The sequence below is a fragment of the Falco naumanni genome, chromosome 11 (genome assembly GCF_017639655.2).
Source record: "Falco naumanni isolate bFalNau1 chromosome 11, bFalNau1.pat, whole genome shotgun sequence".
Taxonomy (NCBI): domain Eukaryota; kingdom Metazoa; phylum Chordata; class Aves; order Falconiformes; family Falconidae; genus Falco; species Falco naumanni.
This window is the reverse complement of record NC_054064.1, coordinates 33,131,021-33,150,905: the sequence shown is the minus strand read 5'-3', so window position 1 is coordinate 33,150,905 and position 19,885 is coordinate 33,131,021. Positions and strand designations below refer to the sequence as shown.

The window sequence follows — 19,885 nt, the reverse complement described above, 5'->3', positions numbered from 1 at the left end:
TTGGCAGCAGGGCCATCCTGTGGTAAATGCTACTGGTGCCAGCCCCAGCATCGCCCAAGCCTGCACCTCCTTAGCAAAATGAAAAAATACCATTTCTGTACAAGAAAGCTGGCAGGTATTGCAAATGCTTTAAGTCATTAGTCGCTGAGAAAAAGTTAAGTGAGCATACTGAGCTCTTGGAATCAGGTATGTGTTGACATCATCAGCTCTTAAACTGTATCATAAAGGATTAGGCCAACCCAAAGGCAGGGAGGCTGTGCAGCTCAGTGCGGTGCACAGAGACCTGCTCTTAGGTCCGGACACTTGTTCACGCTCATCTACTCCAGAGGCTCTCAGTGAATCTGAGCAGCTTGGGTTGGGCTAGTCACCTGTTCGCTTATAAATGATTTTCACTTGCTCTCCTCTGTTCACTTCACTCTCCAAAGGACCCCTTTGCTCTAATATCTATTCAACCACTCCTTCTGCCAGCCTGATCTCAGTCTGTCTTTGAAGAAAAAAAATATCTTCTCATATTGCCTATCTCATTTGCAGAAAGAGCAGAAACAGCAGAACTGTGTAGCCACATTTCACAGTCCAGAATCAGTATCATAGCTCCAAACCCCCTCAAGTTAAGAGAGAAATTAAATTCAAACTGCTATGGGTCTATCCAAAACCTCAAAGGCTTTTTTCTTTTTGTAAATGAATACATATTGTCCTCATATGCATCATCGGACACATAATAAGAGCAAAACAGATGATGTTCAGTGGCTGTCAGTGGAAGAAGCCCACCAAACACTTGGGTGAGCTCCAGTAGAGACTTCAGGGAACAAACTAGATAATCTGGTTTTTGCTCCTGACTGTGAAGATGCACCAACTCCTGTCACAGAGTAGAGGAGCTGGCTGGCCTCTTGGGTTCTCCCGCAGCTCTTAGTTTTCATGAAAGACGTGTACCCAGGAGGAACCCAGCAGCCCAGAGCAGACCACCCAGGTGGGATTCTCAAAGCACGTGCCTCAAGTCACACACTAGGCATAGCCACTATTACCTTCTCCTACCCTTGGGGATGGAGATGGGGATGCCGAAGCTGCGGAACGCCGAGGAGTTGACTGCACAGATCCCGGTCCCCCCACATGGAAGACCTCCTCAGCAGCGGGTTGTCCACTTTGACTCTGGGAACTTGGCCCACCAACCCCAAACAAATCATTCAGCAAGTCTGAGTTAGAGGGGGCAGTGGTGGGCTGCGAGGGAAAGCTCTTGCTCATAGGGCTACCATCCAGGCCCAGCAGGTCCACGTCTTCAGGTGGAGGTGGTGCTGGAGGCTCTTGCTGCTTTTTGCTGTGTTTTGGTGTCCCATGAGGCTTGTCACTGCTGGCATTACTGTGCTGACTGGAAAGGGACAAGAGTTCATCATCTGACTGTTCGCTTTCCTCATGCACCAGCGCTGCTCGATCCTCTGAGGTGGGGTGAGAGCTACTTTTGTCAGATTTCTGATCTAAATAATGATTAAAAATAAAATTAGGTAGCCGTTAGTTTTGTCATCACAAAGCTCCCATAAAAAACAACTTACAGGCAGAAGAAAAAGCTACTGAGAATATCAGAGCAGCATTTTGCTAGATTTTAAAATACAAGTCCTTTGCGAAGATATAGTCTTTGCTGGTCTGTATTGTAAGGAGCCAGCTTTATTAATCAGGAAACAGAGACAGAGGTTAATTGAGTCTCCTCCAGGCTGAGGAGTCAGCAAGTGTTAACACCCAGAGATACAGACTGAATGAGTTTCTGGCTCAGGACCAAACATCCCAGATGATCTCCAGCCATGCCCCAAAATCCAGGCAAAGCAAGGCTCATTGTGAAGGAGCAGCAGCATTAACCTGCCTCCCAGCTGTGCCCACAAGCATCTCTGACACCAGGTTCCTACCAGACGTGGCACTGATGCCAGAGGAAGAACACTGCATGTGGCAGTGCTGTGAGATCGTTATTATTAAATTATGAATTTAATCATTAAAATTATTATTACAGGCATTTATTAAATGGCCTCTCAGACAAACACTCTCAGTGCTATGTTCTTGTAGCGTGTTATATGAAGTGCAACATTAGGAAAAAGCAGCTTAGATTTTATTTTAGCATCAAGGAGGCCTCAGGCAAAGTTTTACACGAGAACGATGTCAATAATCGTCATACATGGCACAAGCAAGCCATGTTTGAAGAGCATGTTGTAGGAAATTAATTCCCACTCAATTGCAACATAAGGGTGTGACCAGCAATACCCTGTGATCTAATGGGAAAGCCATGTCACAATCAGACCCTTCAGCCTGACTCTGTGCTCCAAGAAAGGAGGAAAAAAAAAAAAAAGTTGTTTTTTTCTGTTCAAAGCAGATTTTACTTTGAAGACCAAGCCTGCATACCTTGCCAGCTGAGAGATGAGAAGAATGCGCTCTGTCCAACATTTCTGATGTTATCCTGGGGTGAATCAGTGGGACCTCTACCTGCAGCACAGAGCACCAAATAAATAAGCAAAACAGAGCTCAGCATGCAGGTAAGCATGTAAATGGAATAAATCTAAGCAGCTCTTACCTGCCAAAGCAAGAGTGTCCTGATGCTCCTGATGAGAGGAGAAGAGAATGGTTGGATTGATGTCTTTTGTCGTGAAGTTCTCCCATGGGGGAGTTAATTCGGTTTGTCTATCAGTAGACTGTATTTCTATGTCCAGTATAACATGAAAGAGCTGAGGATATTTGTCTGGAGAGTCACAGGCATCCAGTTCAGGCCTAAATGGGGACAGGAGTTGCACAGTTGAAAAGGAAAGGATATTTCTGCAAAGGTATATGAAGTCTTTCAATACATGCATGCACACAGACTCTTCACATTTCATTTGTGAATATTCTCCTTCAGCCTTCATAAGGCTTTTATGCTTCAGGTTTGATTAATGTTCAGCTTAAAATACTCACTTGGTGAATTTTAGTGTGGTTGTTCCTAGGGCTATGAATCCAGTGTGAAATTGAATTTGGAATATTTGTGTGTTGGTCATCTGAAAAAACACAGAACACCAGACTGAACAAGTGCCTAAATTCATTAAATTAAAACATTTGTTTATAGCACATGCAGAGAGTTCGATAAGTCTACCTTACTACCAGTTAACTATACAGACTAATCATAACCACTCTGTAGGCTAATTCATTCTGCTGCTTCTACAGAAAGCAGAGCTTTTCCTTCTCAAACGCAGATACTTCCATCTGCCTTAAACCCTGCTGCAGCTGCCTCCATATAGCAGTGCCTTCATAGCGTTCAGGTATATGCCTTCTTTCCCTGCTTGTCTTTATTTCTGGGATCTACCTGACACTTCAGCCGTTGAATGAAACCTCTATCTGTTTCCACTGAATGCACTGAAGCAAGAGGTTTGCACCCTGGGAAAACTTAAGACCATTTTACTTGCAGTAGAGGCTTCAGTAAATCATCATCTCTACAGCAAGGAGTACATCTCTACAGCAGGGAGCAAATGAGGTCATACTCAAAGCAAGTGAGACAAAACTTCGTTCTTCTTCCCTCCCTTTTTGTGCTTTTAAATTTTTTTATTATTATTATTTTAAAAACAATTTAAACAGTTTTTTTCACCGGGTAAGCCAATTAACCCTCATCACTGAAAAGCTTAATAAAGCACCTTAGTGTATGACAACTACTGATTCAGTTTTTGCAGATCCAAGTTTTCTAGTCTGAACCGACTGCATTTCCAAATTCCTCTTTCACAATTACAAGAGCCAGGGAACAGGATTTTAAAGTCAGCCTCAAAGCCTAGAACAGCACGGACAAATACATATTTTCACTTTCAGCATTGCTGCTGTGTTATGGGAAGGAGACACCAGCATACGTGCCCTTCAGTGCTCCTCTATTCTCTCTCCCCAGTTTCCACTGTCTTCCATTTCTTTGATCTGCTAGTATTAAGAGGCTTTTTGGCTATGAAGGGGGTGGCTGCCTGGCCAGCCTGCAGCTTAAATGGTCTTTCCAATCCCTATGACTGACCAATCCACACAAAGTGCCTTTTTGCCCTAGTGACCAAAAAAAGGTAAAGGCTGCTCTAGAGCAAGCAAAAGAGACACCATGCAGGAGCAATAGCTTGGTAAGTCATTCTAATTTGAGCATAAGAAAATCTTCTTCCATCTTCTTAGAGTGCGTAGGTAGTGGTTTGCCCTGAGCTGGTTAGTGATGGACAGTTACATCAGCTGGAAGGATCCTACATGCTATCAGTAGACACCACCTCCATAAAGACATATTAGAGGCCTCATGGACTTCTCCATAGGCAGTTCTTTGTTTTCACTTGGCACCGCTCAAATCTGTGTTATATTTACTGCCAAGTAAGGAACTGTTCATCACAAACACCATGTGCATTCTTAGACTCTATATTTAGTCATCTCTTAGTTAGGTACATTGCCTCTACCATGCAAGAGAAGTTAAAGAAACTCCTACTTTGGCTTGAAGACGTCCCCCAATGGTTGATCTCATGTGGTAGACAGAAACAACAACATCCCCATGGACGGTAGCTCCCAGCGGAATTAGGACTTTCCCTTCCTGCACACGGTATTCTCTTTGAGGGGAAGAGAAGGAAATCCACAGTTAAGCTCCCTTCCACAACACCATTAGCACCTGCCAACAATATCACCATACAAACTGATCTCATTCAGGCCAAGCAAACAGAAGGCACTAACTTTCAATTAATACATGTTCATTTATCAGGCAGTCTGGCCATGGCTGCTGCACAGGTATTAGACACATTACAGCAAAACGAAAGCTTCCTTGCATTAAGCTCCTGAGGATATTAGGAGACCACAGCAACTCACTTCATTCTTTCATACTCCTGGGAAGTGGTAAGGATTCTGGTTTCTCCACTGAGAATGTCGCAGAAGGGCCGGCAGCCGTTTCGTTGCTTGTTGAAGCAGGGGACTGGACTGAGGGTGACTGACTTGATAGTAAGTGGTTTGCAGTGAGGAATGACGGGCTTGTCTGCTATTAGATCACAAATGTATCCTATGTATCTGCGGACAGAGAAAGCCTTTACTGATATCTCCATCCCAGCTGAGTAGGTTTCATTCTGTACTTGAAGTCTACCTTGAAATCCAGTGAAAGTGCAATTCTTTCATAGTTCTAGGACTGGAGTTTCCACCTACTCCAGCATCTTTGCAGATGGTACAAAAATCTACACTTCTACTTCTGTTTAATTACAAGAACTGGAGCTCAAGAGGAAGGAAGCTGGCCTTTAGCTCTGAGCTGAAGATCAGTTCTCTTCACCTTTTAAGAGAGAAGGTGCTGAGCAATGGTTTTTCTGGTTTACCAGTAGAAGTTTGCTTTTTTTTTTTTTTTTTTTTAACATGTACATAGCAGATTAATCACTTTGTTAGTAATGTGCTGAAGAATTATTATTACAGACATAACACTATCTGTGGTTTGCTCTGACAGGCAGTCTTTCCTCTGCTTAATGGAAATTGTAAAAAAACCCAAAACACCCAAAAAACAATTTTACAGTGTAAACTCCCATAAGGATGCAGCTGACATAAGGAGAGGTATTCATCCAAGCCCTCTTAACTACAGGTTTGCCAGCTTCCCTGAACTAGTGAGCAAAGCTATTGTAATATTTGATTTTGTTCCTTCATCACTGTTATATCAATGTGGGTAAAACGGAAGAGGCCATAAATACCAGTTAAGACCCATCAAAGCAAGGTACCACAGCGAATGCATCAGTACTGCTCATGCTGCAACAGGAATATTTGGAGTTTTCAGTTTGTCACCTCCTGCCAGTGCCTTCAGGCTGGCCTGGGTGGTGAGGCTGGGGCGTGCAGCATGTACACCCTTCAGGTCACCTGCATTATTTTATAGATCAATAGAATAATTCAGGTTGAAAGAGAGCTCCGAAGGCCATCTGGTCCAGTGCTCTGCTCAGAGCAGGACCAGCTTCAAAGCTGTAGCTCAGAACTGGATTACACTGCTGGGGGTGACACCGAGCCGAGGAATTCCAAGGCCAGAGATCCCACAGCTGCTCTGGACAGCCTGTTCTGTGCCTGATCACCACTTTACCGCTTATTTCTGGGGAACAAACTGAAATCTGAATGCCTAATCTCAGCTTAGGGGCCGGGAACACATTGCCAAAACACACACAACAGTTTTTGTTTTTAGCGTAAGGAATACAGCTCGCTTGTGTACCATTTAGCCAGTATACCCTACCTCCTGTGAGATGGCCACAGTACGATTCCAGGTCTCTTTGTGTTCAGCAGCTGCATAGCAGGGCCTGGATTAGAGAAGAGGTGACAGAAACAGAACATCGCACTGACCAGCACTGCTGAGGCTGCACGGCCATCCTGTTGGGGAAAGGGGCGGGAAGAGAAAAATGCGTTAAGTATCAGCGACATCCTTTAAATTTCAGCAGAACGGTCTCCCCTCTTCCTTAAATCACATAAAATAATTTCTCCAGAAAGACTAGGATTGAGACCACAAGTTGATGAGGAATTTTCAGTGCTGTGTCATTTGTTTAATACCTAGGACTTCAGTGAGCAGCACTGGCCCGGATCAAGGCACAGACAATATCCTGTAAGCAACCCAAGCTGAGGACGGTTTATGCTTATTTTGAAAGCCCAGAAGTACCTTCCGTGTACAAATGTTGGTGTTTCATGGCTGCTCCCAAGCTGTAATAGTATAGTTATTTCAAACCTAGGCCTGGAACTGACCCGGGGTCAGAATACACCCATCCTACAGCTGCAGGCAGCCATCTAATAGAAATTGAAACCTAGAAGAATTCACAAAGAAACCAAAAAAATCTAGCTCAAGGCTCCCTCAGCCAAATACCTCCACAGCCCTCAGCCTACAGATTGCTCCTGAACAAGTCCATGTTTTCTTTAAGGCAAATATGGAGGAAAGTGCGTTTGCTGAATGAGGCTGATAGACCAAAAATACAGAAAGAGCAGGAGAGAACCAAAGTATCCTCCCCAGTGCCCCAGGTCCCCGGTGTACCCAGGAACATATGAGCTGATGAGCCATACGGACCATACCCCAGCTCTGGCAAGCCAAACAAAAAGAAAAAGCCCCTCAGCCAGCTTCCACCAAAATCCAGGTCTGGTGCTGCTTGGTTTTGGATGCACGTTCTTGTGCAGCAGTGGGTACGAGAACATGCTTGGTACTACCAGAGTACCATGCCACCCTGCTCACCTCCCACTCTTCAGAGGGGACAGAAGATCCCAGAGGTCAAGACTCATTTACAAAGAAGAAGTGAGAAACCTATTGCCCTGTCAGGCAGCCGGTCACCCTCAAAGTCTGAAAACACAAGTTAAAAGTTATACAGGCTCCTTGCAATTACTTCCTTCAGGCACCTTTTAGGCACTCCAGCCACACTGTAGGATTTGCCATACCAGAGCTGACCCAGACCCCAGCAATCTGCTGAGCCTGAGCACGTGCTCAAGGTTAACAGGCTATTTGCTTTTTTTAAGGTTTAGCCCCTGCCAGTTGCTTCTGAAAAGATCTCTCAGGTTCAATATAAACTAAAGTGGGCTTCTGCAGACTTCTTGGGAAGTGTCGTAAAGGACTCCCTGTCCTTTACAGCATTATCCTGCTATTCATCGCTCAAAGGAGAGTAAAGGAATTTGACTCTTGAGCTAGATTTCCGAGACTGGAGGCATCAAGTGCATCTTCATCTGTGTTTGAAAGGAATTTATACCCCATAGCTGCTGGCTGTGCTACGCAAGGCAGAAATGCCAGACTTGTACATAAGGTCTATGCAGTTTGGGATCAGCCATTTCCTCCATTCCTTCCAGTTTATGCTGATCAGGGCTGACAGCCTCCCGGATTTAATTGAGGCTCCAGGAGCAAAACTCTCCTTTTGGGCATTTCTGTCAATATTAAAGGTTGTATGGGGTAAGTTGCAAGGTTAGTCGTACAGAATCACACCGCTCTCATGCATCCTGTCTACATGTTGTCCAGTACTGAGTAACCCTTACGGGAGGGTTAGCGATCATTTCAGCTGTGATGCACAGAGAGGAGCAGAAAGCAACTGGACTTCTTCAGCCAGGCCTGACAAGTAATGACCACAAGAGACTTTAACAATCTCAGTTTCACAGTTTGACAGAATTCCCAACTCTATGTTTTCTCCCCAACTTGCATCAGCAACCTTCAGTCTCAAGGCTACATTTTGTCCTGCGACAACTTACAATAAAATGTAAGGCCACAGCAAGATGACAACTCTTAGGGTACAGTTCTTGGGTGTATTTCAAACCTTTTGTGACTCATCACCTCTAGTAGTTCACTGCTAGAACAACTGTGACCCCTCTTGCTTTGCATTCCTGCTTCCCTTTCAGTGTTAGGTATTCTAGCTTAGCTATGTAGCTGCACATGGAAGAGGATGCCCCTTTCTATGGGGGTGCATTTTATTACATTTTCTATTAGAAATTGTCACCATCCTTGTACACAGACTCCAGACATGCAACAGGCTATATGACTTATGATGCATAGGTCTAAAAGTCTGGTTACTTTCTGGTGTACTTACCATGCAGTGGATGACACACACATTTTTGGGGTTCTGCTGTAGCCAGTTGTGCATGTTCTTACAGACAGCGTAGAGGTTGTGCAGACTGGGCGCTTGTCGTACTGGCCAGCTACATTCGGATACCTACAAGAGTCACACGATGAACAAAAGCCAGCTTCGAAACAGCATTATGCAAGCATGTTTTTACAAATGCTTTCTGCCAAGAAATGTAGTTCTCTTTTACAGCCCAGAGTTTTGTGCTTGAAGCCTACTCTTATCTTTTCTCATGCATAATTCTGCTCCGTGGCTTTCATGAATTACAAGGAGACAAAAAAGAATTCTCAATTAAATAACATACTAGCCATGTACTGTCACTGACTATACATTTAAAAAAAATTACATTCCAAGTCAGATTATCTTGAGTGGCCTTTCCTAGCACTCCAGTCTCACAGCAACGCATTGATTTCTGCTATGCCTAAAGCCTTTGTACAACTTGACCCTAAAAACTACAGTTCTGATTTTCAAAGGATACTGAGCATCTGTTATTCTCAGTCATTTTGTGTCATAGGATTTTCAAGCCCTATTTGACAGATATTAGGCTGATGAAAGGGAAAATTCTGTTAACTATACTTACTCAGATACAAATTTATTTTTTTTAGTACACGAGCCAGAAAAATGAATGACTAAGAGCTAAAAACCCACAAATCCTAAAGTATGAATAGTAAGTAGACATCAATGTACTAGTTCTTAATCACAACACTTATCTAAGAACAGTCCTTGCAGTCCCAAACAGCACATCAAATGGCCTTCTACAGACATCTCAGTTTCATCTGGGTTTAATTGAAATACTTTTTAAAAAGGCATTTTTGGCTAGAAGAAATTTAAAGGAGAAACGTTGTGAAGCTTGTCCTCAAAGAATTGGTTCTCTCTCTCAACTAACATTTGGATCCTGCTTAATAAGAACTGGGGGCAGGAATGAGATGGTGTGCCCAGATGTTCTTACATAGCGATATGATTTCCATACTGGACCATTTCATCTCTCAGAGGAAGGAAGTGCTCCAGGTTCAATAAAACTTGTATTTAAGGTTCTCTCTTACATACACCTGCACAACATCTTATAGCAGAAGCAGGAATCCAGACTCCAACCAGAGAATTACCAAGCCGAGTGTTGTCTCAAACAACATCTCCAATGACAGCTGGAGGACACAGGGGCAGAGCAGGCAGGAGCACTGCCTAACCCAGCACACCCATCCTGCTGGTGGCATTTCTGAGCCTGGCAGGCCTCCGCTGAACATTTGGTCTAATACCCGATTAGATATTTGTCTAATAGCTTTTTAAACTCACAAAAGTTTTTAGTCTCCACAATATCCTGAAATTCAGCCCCGCACTTGGTGAGCAAACACAGGTTTGTGTTGTAGAAGCCACCCAACAAGTCAAACCATGCTCAGGCTCTGGAAGGCAGGGAATGACCCTTCCCTGTTTACCCTCCCTACAGCATTATACTCATCACCCATCTTCTCCTGCCTTGAGAGGTTTACTTTGTTTCATTCCTTCTGTTGTACACACTTATTTTTCCCTTGCCTCTACCCTTCCTGTGCATTTTCAGGAAGGGCTGAGGGGGCACAAAACCCCCAAGAATTCGCTTTGTAGTGACCTCCAGTGCAGGAACGGCCAGCGTTAGCTTCTGGTCCATGGACCTGGCAGGGTACATCCTGCTGCAGCCACGGGACCGTTGTACAATCTGAGTTACAGAGGTATCACAAACATTTCTTCAATTCTTTAAACAGGTGGAGAACTAATGCTATAAATGACATATTCTTTTATAAATTATTTTATATTATCACACCAATTATTTTATTATACCAAGGAAAAGTCTTCTCCTCCCAGCCCCAAATACTTTTGCAGCAGGTTTCTGGAGGGAGGCACAAGATCCACTTGCAATTAGATTGCTAAAACACAATTCAGATTCCAAGTGGCTGTTAGAATTAATATGACCAGTGACCCTTTCACTGGTGATCTTCTCAACAGACCTCAGGACAACACACTGTCAAGCATCTGGAAAAGCCATTATCAGTTATCAAGTTAATAATATATGTTTTCCAACAGTCCATAATTGTATATATTTACTTTGCCTGTAATTACACATCTGCCTGTCAGTTCGCAATTAGAAAATTAAATAGGCGCTATGTAGCATGGCATTTATTTCAAATGTAACCTCACCACCACCCATGAAAGACAACCTTACAGGATTCTAAAAAAAAATGTAAAACTAACAGGAATTCTTCTAGAGCTTTGGAAATAAGCAGCCAGTGCTTGTTTTACTTGAGCGGTAGGGCAGCAACAGCCAGGAATGTGACCCATCACAGACTTTGAAGTTTGGTTTGGTTTAACATTATACTTGAGTTATATGTTTTCAAACTGCTCACATTTCCTTGAGCAGGCGTGAGCTCTGCTGTCCTGCCAGGGAGGCAAGGCAGGAGGAGAACAGAACACAGCCAGATGGGACCAGCAGCTTTTAGTGTCCGTGGTCCCCTCTTCTCCTCGATAAACGGGGCACTTGGGGCTTCATGACCCATGCAGCCACATCCAGGCAGGAAAATGGTCCATCAGGACATTAACTTACCTTCCTTCTGTGCCACTACGCAGCAAAGTGACCTACTTCGATCTTAAGAATGAAAAGTTTTAAAGACAATAGGAATTAAAAAGGCTTTCACTTTGAAGAACAAGTGTGTATCTCAAAACTTCAACTCAGCTGACATCCTCATCCAAAGCACAAATTACTTTTAACATGCTTTCACCTCCTTGATAGCCCATTAGTATTTTTTCTGATATATATGAAGTGCAACCTCATATTTATAATTGTTCCATGCTTCACCTGATCTCATGTATTGTGCTGTGCACATTTCATTTTCCTGAAAAATACCTGGAGTCAGCATTTCTTAGACCATAACCTGAAAGTACAATGCTTTATTAAAAGATGCATCATTTTCTTCCTCTGTGTGTCAAGACAATAGCTTACAAAGCACCTGGTCACGCTTCGGGAGTGACACGCAAAGTCATCTGTTAAGCTGTTGGGTAGGTTGGGAGATAAAGCACCGGGGATGGAGAAGTTATGGCCAGGTCAAGCAATATACCAACAGATGTTTAATGCTGGGCTTTCAAAAATAGAGCTGTCTTTCTCCTCCCACCAACAGTGATGCACCAGAACCCGGTGAGAATGAAGATTCAGAGCCCTTGATATCATTTAATTAGTCTTTCCTGTTCATTTACTCATATTTGAAGTCACGGGTGGTTACCGACTACCACTGAGAAATTTGCTTCAAGTGCGAGTGATTTCTGGTGATCAGAGAAATTGCTGCTGATAGGTCCAGCTATACTGCAAATTAAACTGAAATGTGGCTTATGCTGCATGATATTCGCTTACCCTGACCGAGGGTTAAGCCTGGCAACTGCTGTTGCCTTTTGTGTTGAAAGCAACGAAAAATAAGGAATTTAAAAAATCGTTAACTCCCTTGTGGGAAAGGGAAAGAACAGGAAGTTTTCTGAAAGATTAGATCTAATCTTGCATTTCAACAGCAGTATTTCATAGAGATTTCCTCTAAAAGCCATTAATGAACCAGAGGCTTGCAATGCTCCCGTATGCTGTTCTGGTTTTAGAGAAGGAAACTGGGGCAGAGAGTGAAGGTGGGTTTTTAAAGTCACACGCTAGTGGAAGAGCCAAAACACCCCTTAGATCCAGTTTCCAGTCCTGTGCTTTGCCTGCTAAGGGCTCCTGCTTGATTAAAGCACAACTGAAGGATTGTTCAACATGAAAATAATCTACCTGCTTTTATTGGTAACTTCTTTCAAAGCGCTTTCACTTTGTCCCTTATTTCTCTGCAGCAGTTTCTAACAGCTACGTAGGAGCCAAGAGCAGCACAGGCTCAACTTAGTGCAGTGCCACTTACTCTCACAGGCTTCTAACACAAGCATTAAGCCCTGAACTTTCCAGCTCTTTAATCCCTGCCGTCCCAGACATCAGCTAAAACCCAGAACCAACCACAGCAGCTTAGAAACAACTATAATTCCTTTTTCAGCTTCTTACATTCTGCCACGCTCAAGATAGACACAAACAGGACCTGGTGCCCCTTTTCCTGAGGCGTTTCAGCACCTGTTCTCATTAACCTCTTGGAAGACACCTACCCGGTTGTGAAACTTGGCACTGCGATAATATTTGGGTGACAAGTTGAAGACTGTGTAGTGGTCTGGATGTCTGGAATCCAGAAACGTCCGTACATCTTCGATGTGGTTCCTGAATCCCAACTCAACGCCTTCAGCCGGAAAAGACATCACTAGAAACATAAGAAGGAGCCAAGGCTGAGTGTGCACCGTAACGTGTTTGTGGGCTTCTGAACCCTGGGATACTACAGGTTTTATTTATCCAAGAAGCAGCACTTACCTATGATTCTTGAGGTAATGTATGAAATATCTAGCTCCCCCTTGGTGTAACTAAAAGGCAAAGTAGGAGACAGACATTATGCACGTTTCCAGAAGACAGCACATTAAAGGAACCAGAAGAGCGTTTTCCCACAAAGATCTGCTTATAACAGAAGGAAAGAATGATCTTAAAAATGATTCTTTGTACTGTGTCATTATGCCTTAAGAAGAGGGTGCAAATAGCTTCCTGCAGACAGTGACCCAGTCTTCCTTTCCACATATGCAATTAACTGGCTGCAGAAGCTTGCAAAAAAAGGTCCCTTTTCCCTTTTGTCATTAATTTTCAGTGCCACTTTGCAGGAGAAATCTCTAGTAGTTTGCCACTTTGCAGATCCCTCAAAGCCTCTGAGGTCTTGCATGCATTAAGTTTCTTTAATTTATTGTAGCCCCATATCCCTCAGAGGCAGGTAGAGCATCAAGCACAGGGGACAATGCCAGCAGAGGTAACCAAAGCAAAGTCACCTCAGCTCTTCCTTCAATTCAAAAGGTGGCTTTAGCGAAGGGAGCAGTTACATCAGCAAGTAGAGCCTCCTTGCACTGCAAAGGGAGGGCATATAACATGAGCCAATTTTCAGCAACAAAATACTCAAGCAGTGGTTGAGCAGAAGCACCCCACGGGGGTCAATGAAGGAATCGGAGACCAAGTGCTCCCCTTTCACAGGGGGGCTTTTTCAGACTTCAGGATGTTGATGCTTACTCACTGTGAAGCTTAGATTTCTTACTTTGGTTTTCCTGCTTCTTTGGGGCCAAATAGCAATTATGAAACAGAATCAAAGAAGTCACTCATGATTTTCACCTCCTTCCTTTATTAAGTTAGCTGGAGATTGTGCCGTGCCAGTTAGGATGGCAGCTCAGACCGGCACTTTGCAGCTAGCAATTTCACCTGCATTAGGCAGCTTCAGCTGTACTGTACCTGGCAACAGACTGCATGACCTTTGAAGATGTATCTTTCAGGGTATCCTTCAGGTTATCCTTCAAATTGCTGAAGAGTCTCCCTGCACCTCCTTTCACCATATCAAGCAAGCCTCCCCCATAGCTGGACTCCATGTCTGGTGATGAGGCACCTTCAAGTACAACAAAACCAAAGCCAATGTCACGTATTTGGAACATATCCACAGCACCAACAAACCCACTGCTCGGTTCAGACCCAACATACTCACTGCGCTGCTGCATGTCAAGTAAGTGTAGGGCAAAAGTAGTTTTACTTACTAAAGTCATGATTTTCCAGAGATGAGAGATGGCACATCCTTGCCAGCTGGGCTTAGGAGCCATCTATCGACTCTTGGTGTTGTACGTAGGTTGGCTGTTTAGTATTAGCATAGTATGGACAACAACCACACAAGCTCCCTCACCTCTCAACCCAACCCAAAGCAAGACCAGCTCTTCAGCATGCAGCTGATTTGCTGATCATAACCGAGACCAAATTAACAACCACTTCCACAGGGTAAGAAAAAGGCACTAGTATATATGACAGCTCTTCAGCATAACCGCCACAGCTGCCAGCTTGACTGCAGCTAGACGACTGAAAGTTATCTTGTGACTATCCATTTCTATGGATACAGAGGAAGTTATCAGAGTCATTTTAAATCACTTAAGAGTCCAGTTAGATTTGCTTGAGTGGAAGATAGAAGCCTGAGTTTTGGCAAGAAAAGAAGAAAGTTCAGGAATTAAGCTTTGCAGCTGAGAACGAGAACCTTCTTGGTTATTTGTGTGTTTGCAGCCTTAGTACAAGGCTCAGCAAATTGCTAAGGCTAAAGCAGAGTGGGGCTGACCTCCTTGATAAGCTTTTTCTTCCAGAGCTTGACATGGCACGAAGCTGCGAAGTCAATAGGAGACTAACACAGAGCAAAAGCCATTTAAAGTGTTAATGTTGGTGCACTGCAAGATGGTCTTATGCTTCAGGTGTTTGCATTTTGCAATTATAATACAGCAACTATTCCACTGTCTTAACCAAGAACCAATTTGTTGCAGCCTTCCTTATCATAGCAGGGCTCCGTTAATAGCATCATTCTTAGAGAAGCAGTGTAATAGTTTGGTTGCAAACTTGAGTAGATGTGGTTTTGTTTTATTGCAAGTTGTCAGACACACACCTAGCAGCATGGTAGTTTAACTGCTTATTAGCTACAAATTAAGCTCTTGACTACTTAAAAATAGCTTTCTGTTCACTACACTGCAACTATTTTGATCTTAGTGAACTTCAACTACATTATTTTAATTATATATTTGTTACTTCATTATGCTGGATTAGTCAGAAGAGCTAGATCCTCTAGCACAGCAAATTAAGCAACAAGCAACCTATGTGAATACATGCCACGCACGCAGGTAGTCTCATAATTGAGATAGCATCCGCTAAGGGTTGCCTTTCTCAGGGCACCCGGAAAGTCCAAGAGACTGCCGTAGAGCCATGGGACAACTGCTTTGTAAAACAAACATGCTGATCATTATTAATTACTCCAGCTCCCAGAAATGGGGAAGATTTATCATGGTTAAGGCAGGCTGGTGACATTACCAGTGCTTGTTTCATATTTACAAAGAGACCTTACAGCTATCACTTCTCCGGTTCTATACAACATCTGTGAGTGGTGTTAGATATAAGCTAGTGAATATTGCTCATGTAATCATCATTTCCAGAAGAAATATTCTGGAGACATTCAGACTATTAAGAAACATGGAAGAAGCTACATCTAAAAAAGCTTCTACTGATTTACTCTGTAGATTACCAAACCCATTTAAATGGCATTCACTCTTTCAAACCCAGAGCGAGCTATCAATAAACATCATTATAGATAAATAAGTATCTTTAAACTGGAAGCTTTATTGGTGAAATGATGCTATTTATTCCCCTGTGCACAGAGGATGCTTAATGCACTCTGATGTGGTCATGATTCACACGCACATGATCCATGTGCTAGACCATCTCTTCTCTTCTGAACTCTGCCAGCTTCGGAACAGAAGATGCCTTCTTAAGGCACTGAAGTATTTCTTTTGCCAAGCCACTTGCTAGTATCTACTTAAGTATGATTAAGGAGGAAAAAAATAGAAAGAAAAAAAAAAAATCAAAGTAGCTCTTTGGCTTCCGAGTATGGAATCAGTGTTTGATCTCTCTTTAAAAACTTTGTTTTCATATTACTCTGTGCTAGAACAGCCAGGGATGGAAGGAGGAGGTACTGTTCAAAAGGTACTTTTAGTTCTTCAGGTCAACTTTTTAAAGAAAAGAAGACAGAAAGGTGGTAACTTGGAACAGGGAAAGCAGGGGCAAAAAGGTTAGAGGACCAATGACCAATGGTATTGGACACATTTTTATGGTTAGAAATGCTGTAGGAAAGCAACAGAAAGGCTTCAAGAGTATGGAAAACCTAGAATCTTTAGAAATCAACCCCGGGGGGTGGTTGGGGGGCAGGGAGGAGGAGGAAGAGGGAGAATGAGAATTTCACTATCATTCTAAAAGAAGCAGCAGCATTTAATTCCAAGTTTACTATGTTCACTAAAACAGAGAAACAGAAAAGATGGCTAATGAAGAAACGTGAGCTGGTGCTACTCAACCAAGAGAACAAAACTAGTATTTAACACGACGCAAGTATTACTCAGCTATTGAGGAAGCTTACAACGTAGCAGCACTTGGTACTATACCAGGTGCAGTAATTTGTTTGGGTATCTTTTAGTCACTGGATGAGAGCAGCATCCTTGGGTGCTGACAAAGGCAGTCTTTCTCAGTTACTAGGAATGATACGGTCTTCACAGACTGCTCAGAGAAGAACAAAATAAATACATCCAAAGGCTCCTCTGCCAGGCAGTGTCTTCTACAAAGCATAAAGATGTATAAAGGAGCAGAAAGAGTCAATGCATTAACACACGAACCTGCCAATATATACAGAAATGCACAAGAACAACAAAAAAAAATTAGATTAAAAAAACAAAAGGTAGCTTGCCCCTGCATCTTTTGCTGAATAAAACATTTCTGTGCTAAGTCCCTCTTGCAAACAGAGACCTTCAGAGCTCCTGCAGACCTTTCCAAAGGACAGCTGCGGTTCCCCGGGCCACGTGCAACAGTCGCTGGGACGGGACACGGGGCATGGGACGGGGAGGGCTGAGCCCCACGTCCCACACGTCTTCTATGGAAATGAGCCACCTGGCCAGGCATCACCTACTGCTGCCATTGCACGTCCCTGAACCATGCTCAGAGACAGCTGGCTTTGTATGTTTGCTCTTCTCGAGCATAAAAGGCCTGAGAAAACAGCAGTTGAGCTGTCACTCAAGCACACTGGCCAGCCTGTGGAGGACTATGACCTATTCTGCGGTAGGAGGAAGACCAAGGACACTTGCCGAGTCTGAAGGGGTGCACCAGGCATTGCTCCCTCTTGGAGCCTAGCAGGAAGGAGGTTCAGGTTTCACCATGCAGATAAGGTCATCACCACTAGCTTGGTCAGGATATTGAGTCAGCAGTGTAACAGCATATCCCTGCTCAGAAAGATCTTCCTACCAGAGTTGGGTGGTAAACCCAGAACAGAGGAACATTCCTTTCCCTTAGCACAAAGGCAAAAGGCACATTCTGTATTAAAATGAAGCACCTGAGGCACAAAACCATCCCTTCCCCAGGAACTGCATCCCATGCACACATTTGTCTATGCTGTAGCCAAAGCCAAAATTAACGCTTGTAGGAACCCACATAAGCCCCACGAGCATCTTCTGGTAGGGCAGAAAAAGGAGCTTGCAGGCTTGTTTGCGTAAAAACAGTTTGCTGCAAGTTAGCAGCACAGGAGCATGCCATGTGGCTCGGATCCCAGTTTTTGGCATGTTGTCACATAGCAGTTCCCTTAACATTGACCACGGGCTGGAGTTGCTGTCTAGAAGTCTCATTATGCAGAATGAGCCTCTACGTATATAAGATGCATCTTGTTCCTTACATGGAACTTTTTATTAACCCAGTTATTGGATATTCCCCGAAAGGCTTAGTGCACTTCAGAGACACGCTTCTGACCTGTATTTGTAGCACAAGTTTCAGAGGGACTGCTTGCTAACGGCAGCCTTTTCATTTCCCAATAAAGGAACTTTTAATGTAGTGGTTTTACTGCTGCATGTGCCCTGCAGACATGCCCGAGACGCATGGGATGGCTCCTCTTGCACAGCTCTGTTAGGTGATGGCAATGATGGTCTCACTGAAGTGCTTCAAGCTGATGGAGCAGCATGGAAAAGAGCCAACTTCATCCGTTCGATTGACAAGTGGAAGTTTGCATTTGTTCTGGCTGAAGGTACTTGCTCTGAGCTAACGTCTGCTCTGAGAAGAGATTATTCTGTGTTCAGAATAAACTTCCAGTAGTCATCAAGTGCTGTGACAACCTGCTGCATCTCCTTACAAAACTAGAATATGTCACAGAGCAGTGTTCCTACCACAGTCCTTTCTCATCATCAGCCAGAGGGTGGGATGTCTCTGGACAGATTACAACTGAAGGAGCCTCTGCTGACAGTACCAGCCTTGTGCTGGACGGGATGGCAGCTAGGGAGCGTAGAAATTTTAATTAAAGCACTTCAGCTCTCTCCTCGCTCTTGAGCTAATTTTACAGAGCATCAGGAGAAGGATGTGCAGCGCAGGAAGAGAACTTCTCCCAGGGCAGAGAGGCTGCCAAGATACCGCAGGAAACACTGCGCCCCCATAGCCACATGCCACCGCAGCAGGGTGCAGATTCAGGGAACGCTGCGATCGCCAGGGGAGTTCAGAAGGATGCGCCCCAGTACGGAAACAGCTGAGCACAGCCCCTCTGCCTGCTGTCCCCCCATGACTTGCTCACCAAAGGCAGAGGTGTTGTGGCAGGGTGACACAAAGTGCTCTGGCAGGACAGCCACAGGGTGCTGGGAGCCTGCAGAGAGACTGATATCCATTGATACTGTCAGAAGAGACCTGTTGTCACCTGTCTTCCCTTAGCAGGGCAACCCCAAAGTGTATGTATTAGCCAAACTAGGAAACTGCTGCTCCACATGGACAGGGAAAGAAACGGCACTGTATCCAGAAGGGAGAGACCTCCCTCCTCCCGTACCCTCACAAAGGACCACTCGCTTCAGCTCCTCTTGCTGCAGTCCCCTGAGCAGTGTTTGTGCTTAGGTTCAAAACCAAAGACACTTAAACAAAGACACAAAACCCCGCTTTAAAGACTGGGATTTGGGGCCAGAAAGGGGTGAATGAAAGGGGGGTGACCCTGTGTGATGGGGGTTGCTTTGGCACCAGCCGCCATCACCCACAGCCAGAGGTTTCACAGAGGACCACGGAGGGGCCAGCAACAGAGGGTTCTACTCTACTACCAGCTGAGGGAGATGCTCACGGGTTGGAACAAGCGAGAAATAGCCGATTTGGAAGCTTTCCCTGCAAGGGCTGCACATTGTGGTCCTTGTCTGCCTGGGGGATCCCTGAGCACCAGCCCCCCTAGGCAACCCACAAACCCTACAAACCACAGGGCATGAATTCCAGCTCTCCAGAGAATTAAGGGGGAAATGAGCTGACATTTAAAAGGCATTTAAGACCATGTCAGTCTGAATATTTATGCTGATGAAGCAATACTTAGCTTGAGAGCAGGGAGGTGAAAGCAAGACGTCTAGAAATTGAAGATCAGCAGCGAAGTACTGCGTTTCATAGGTTACTTAGCAAGAGTAAACAGACCCTTTTTGCTTGTAAAGGGCAGACAAAAAGCAGACATGAAACCATAGGAAAGGAAGCAGGTTTACCTCAGTCTGCCCAGACTATATGTAACACTATCTTCAATGTCAATTTTTTATTTTTTTTGTCAGAGAATTACTGCCTGTGCTTTCTTTAGAGACGAAGCAAGGAAAGAGCAAAACCTTCCCTGTTCCTCACCGTGGTTCTTCTCTAGAAAAGCATTAAAGCCTTCATCTCCCACCCTCCCAAAAGAAGAGGTTAGTTTGGGAGTACAAAATGCTCCTCTGTATCC

General features: G+C 44.1%; 1 protein-coding gene across 3 annotated transcripts in view; it reads right to left on the bottom strand.

The window, feature by feature from the left end:
* DNAJC6 (DnaJ heat shock protein family (Hsp40) member C6) overlaps window positions 1–19,885 on the bottom strand; it is a 51,417-nt gene that overhangs the window by 11,360 nt on the left and 20,172 nt on the right. For all 3 annotated transcript variants that reach the window (XM_040611137.1, XM_040611138.1, XM_040611136.1), the window contains 11 exons: window positions 13,861–14,011; window positions 12,910–12,959; window positions 12,654–12,802; window positions 8,493–8,615; window positions 6,185–6,318; window positions 4,807–5,001; window positions 4,436–4,553; window positions 2,923–3,002; window positions 2,549–2,742; window positions 2,380–2,460; window positions 1,023–1,469 (listed from right to left, as the gene is read on the bottom strand). In XM_040611137.1, coding sequence (XP_040467071.1) covers window positions 1,023–1,469; window positions 2,380–2,460; window positions 2,549–2,742; window positions 2,923–3,002; window positions 4,436–4,553; window positions 4,807–5,001; window positions 6,185–6,318; window positions 8,493–8,615; window positions 12,654–12,802; window positions 12,910–12,959; window positions 13,861–14,011 — 1,722 coding nt within the window. The remainder of the gene's footprint in view (window positions 1–1,022; window positions 1,470–2,379; window positions 2,461–2,548; window positions 2,743–2,922; window positions 3,003–4,435; window positions 4,554–4,806; window positions 5,002–6,184; window positions 6,319–8,492; window positions 8,616–12,653; window positions 12,803–12,909; window positions 12,960–13,860; window positions 14,012–19,885) is intronic.